Consider the following 3,834-nt stretch of genomic DNA (forward strand, 5'->3'; position numbering starts at 1 on the left):
CAGGTCTCCCGGATGCAGCTCGGCCTCCCGCAGCAATAGGCACCCATTGTGCGTGACAGGGGCTCCCCGGGATGGGCGCACCATCGCCGGGGGCTCAGGACCCGCGCGCACTGTGCAGTGACGCGGCAGGATGTCCGGGGCGTTGAGAAAGGTGTCCACATACGGGGCTGGGGACCCACCGCGGGCCGAGGAGTTCCCACCTCGGCCAAACACGTGCTGCTCCCGCGTCATCACATACACCACGAAGTCCTGGAGGAAAGTGAAGCTGCAGTAAAGGATACAACTCCACGAGAAATGGATGTTCCCAAGGAGATACCTTTCCCACAATCGACTCTCCTGTCAACCACATCTCTTGAATGAGCACTTCAAGGAGATCTCCTGGGATCTCAAAGAACTCACTAATTACCTCCCACCTCCCATGAGTGGACTCTTTAAAGGCACTTCCTATGGTGAACTGTCCCGTAAGTCCATCCTGAAGACTGGATAGGAGGAAACCCCTTTCTTGACAGGGGCTCTACCGTTTCTCTCCCTCAAAGAATGGATGCTTCCCAGCAGATCTTTTTCCAATGGCTTCTCCCATCTTCTCATCTCCTCTGAAAGGACTCCTTCAAGGCAATCCCGTGATTCTCCCATAACATTCAGCCCAAAGAACAGGTGCTTACAAGGACACCACATCCCCATTACTAAAATGCACTCTCCCACTACACTCACCCTCAATGGCCCTTCCCAAGGAAACCTTCTTTCTCCTAGGGACTCTCCCATTTCTCTACTCCTGGTCCTGAATGTCCTTCATGCCACCCCTCTGATGGAGGCTTTCAAAGACATTTCCCTTCCAATAATAGCTGCTCTCAGTTTTCCCAAAGCAAGGATACCTTTAAAGAGACTTCCCCCTCAAACAAAGGTTTCTTCCATTATCTCCAGCCCATGAATATACACTTCCAAAGAGACCCGCTTTCTATAATGGACTCTGATTTTTTTCCCCACCCCATGATGAATTCACTTCCAAGGAGTCATAATTCTACAGTAGACTCACTTGTTTGCCACTCCCCCGGCCCCCATGATGGAGCATTCCAAAGGCACTCTTCCTCCCATCAGTGGTTGCTCTCAATGTTACCATCCCCCCCACAAGGACATCTCCAAGGAGATCTCCATATAGTGGCACTTTAAGTAACCTCATCTTATAAATGGACGTTTTCAAAGAGACCCACTTATAATGGAGTGGCCCGTTTCATCCACTAAATGGAGAGGTGGATTCCAGAAGACCTATTCCTAAAAAAGACTCTCCAATCTGCAGCCTATAAAAATGGAAGCACTCAGTCTGACACCCTTCCTAAAGTAGATCCACTGTTCCTCATTCACATCTGAGAAAATAGGCATCCCAAAAGTCATAAACCCCCTCCTACACTGAACTCTCCCATTACCCCCACCTCATAAATGCTCATTTCTAAAACCCCTTCCTAGGTTTCCCTGGTGGCTCAGTGGTAAAGAATCTACCTGCCAATGCAGGAGACACAGGTTCAGTCCCTGATCGGGGAAGATCCCACATGCAGTGGAACAACTAAGCCCATGGCCCTATTTTGCTTGTGCTCTAGAGCCTGTGAGCCACTACTACTGAAGCCCAGCAGCCCTAGAGCTGGTGCTCTGCCACAAGAAAAGCCATCGCAATGAGAAGCTCTTGCACTACAACTAGAGAGGAGCCCCTGCTCGCCACAACTAGAGAAAGCCTGTGCGAAGCAATGAAGACCCAGCACAGCCAAATATAAATAGATAAACTTTAAAATATGTATATATTTTAAGTCCTCTTACTACAATATATTGTTTCATCTACCTCTCAAGAAAAATGGATCTTTCCAGTCTGACCACCTTCTGAAGGTAAAACCTCCCGCTCTCCTGTCTGGAGGATCGGGAATGGTCCGAAATACACGAACCCCCTTTTTACAAGAGGCTTTCCTGTTCCTTAACCGCCAAAGGGCTTCTTCCACCGCACTTAAAAATGAACTCTCAGATTACAGACACCCATGGATAGAACTCTTATTCCTGTTCCCAAGGAATGGACACTTCCAATGAAGTCTCTTACAAAGAAATTTATCATGAATCCCACCTGAAGAAATGAACGTTTCCAATGTTTCCCTCTCTTCCCATAACCTACTTTCTTATACTCTCAGAATAGATCCTTCCAATTTGATCACCTTTCCTCAAAAGAGCCTCCAATTTGCCAACCCTGCCTGGAGGAATAAGCTGTTGCAATATATACACACCCTGTTCTACAATGAACTTGCCTTGTCCTGTTGCCCCAACAAGGAGGAGTGAATTCCTCCAATGGAAGTTCCTTGAATAGTTGTAACCTCTCACCCATATATACAGCCAAATGACCTAACCCAATTGGCTCCCTCTCTGAGAGTAAAAATGGAACTGTTCAATAAACCCCACCGCCTTCCAGAGAGGCTTTCCCATTAGTCCCAGGGGTACCCTGGCTGTACCACCATTACCCAAAGGTGGACTAAAGCATAAGAATGATTCTCCTAAACGTCACTCTTCGTGCCCCATGGACTGTAGCCCGCCAGGCTCCTCTGTCCATGGAATTCTCCAGGCAAGTATATTGGAGTGGGTAGCCATTCCCTTCTCCAAGGGATCTTCCCATCCCAGGGATCAAATGCAGGTCTCCTGCATTGCAGGCAGATTATTCACCATCTGAGCCAGCAGGAAAGCCCTAATCATCATCATCATTACACACACACACGAATATTTTCAATAATACATTTCTTTAATGAAATAACTTAGCACTGATCCCCAACTGCTAACCCTTTCTTCCTCTCTGCTCCCCAACACTCAAACAGGTTCTCCTATCGCCATTCAAATATGTAAAATAGAAGAACCAGTACCACTGGCCCCGATCGACAATGGTAACCATCAACTTTAAAAAGTGATGTAATCCACTTCTTCCAAGACCATATAGGCTTACCCAGGACAAGATTCCATATATCAATCAAATTAGCTCCCTCCCCAGGAGATACTCTTCCATTACTCCTCCTCAAGAAATAGAAGCTTTCCAAGAGGATCATTCTAAAATAGGCTCTCCTGGGAATTCCTTGGTAGCCTAGTGGTTAGGATTCAGGCTTGCACGGCCAAGTCCAGAGTTCAATCCCTGGTCAGGTTACTAAGATCCAGCAAGCAGCGTGATGGGGCCAATAAAAATAAAACAGGCTCTCTCAATCTTTTCTGGTGGGAGACAGTGCTTTCTTCCAACTTTGAACGGAATGAGTCACTGCCTACTTATCCCTCCAGTGAAATCCTTCTCCGAGATCTATCTAGACCTTCCCACTCTCTTCTTTGATGTTATTTCCTCCTCTAGAACCTGACTGGAACCATATGTATGCATGCCAAGTAGCTACAGTCGTGTCAGACTCTTTGCAATCCTATGGACTGCAGCCTGCCGGGCTCCTCTGTCCATGGGGATTCTCCCGGCAAGAATACTGGAGTGCGTTACCACGCCCTCCTTCAGGGGACCTTCCCTACCCAGGGATCGAACCCGTGTCTCTTACGTCTTCTAGTCTCCTGCATTAGCAGATGGGTTCTTCACCACTTGCCAGCACTGCTGCTGCTGCTGCTGCTAAGTCGCTTCAGTCGTGTCCAACTCTGTGCGACCCCATAGACGGCAGCCCACCAGGCTTCCCCGTCCCTGGGATTCTCCAGGTAAGAACACTGGAGTGGGTTGCCATTTCCTTCTCCAATGCATGAAAGTGAAAAGTGAAAGTGAAGTCGCTCAGTCGTGTCCGACTCAGCAACCCCATGGACTGCAGCCTACCAGGCTCCTCCGTCCATGGGATTTTCCAG

At 48.2% G+C, this 3,834-nt stretch overlaps 1 protein-coding gene across 1 annotated transcript in view; it reads right to left on the minus strand.

Moving 5' to 3' along the window:
* RASIP1 (Ras interacting protein 1) overlaps positions 1 to 3,834 on the minus strand; it is a 14,437-nt gene that overhangs the window by 6,039 nt on the left and 4,564 nt on the right. The window contains exon 5 of the mRNA XM_010849702.1: positions 1 to 249. Within this exon, the coding sequence (XP_010848004.1) occupies positions 1 to 249 (249 nt within the window). The remainder of the gene's footprint in view (positions 250 to 3,834) is intronic.

The sequence above is a fragment of the Bison bison genome, unplaced genomic scaffold, assembly GCF_000754665.1.
Source record: "Bison bison bison isolate TAMUID 2011002044 unplaced genomic scaffold, Bison_UMD1.0 scf7180017864285, whole genome shotgun sequence".
Classification (NCBI taxonomy): domain Eukaryota; kingdom Metazoa; phylum Chordata; class Mammalia; order Artiodactyla; family Bovidae; genus Bison; species Bison bison.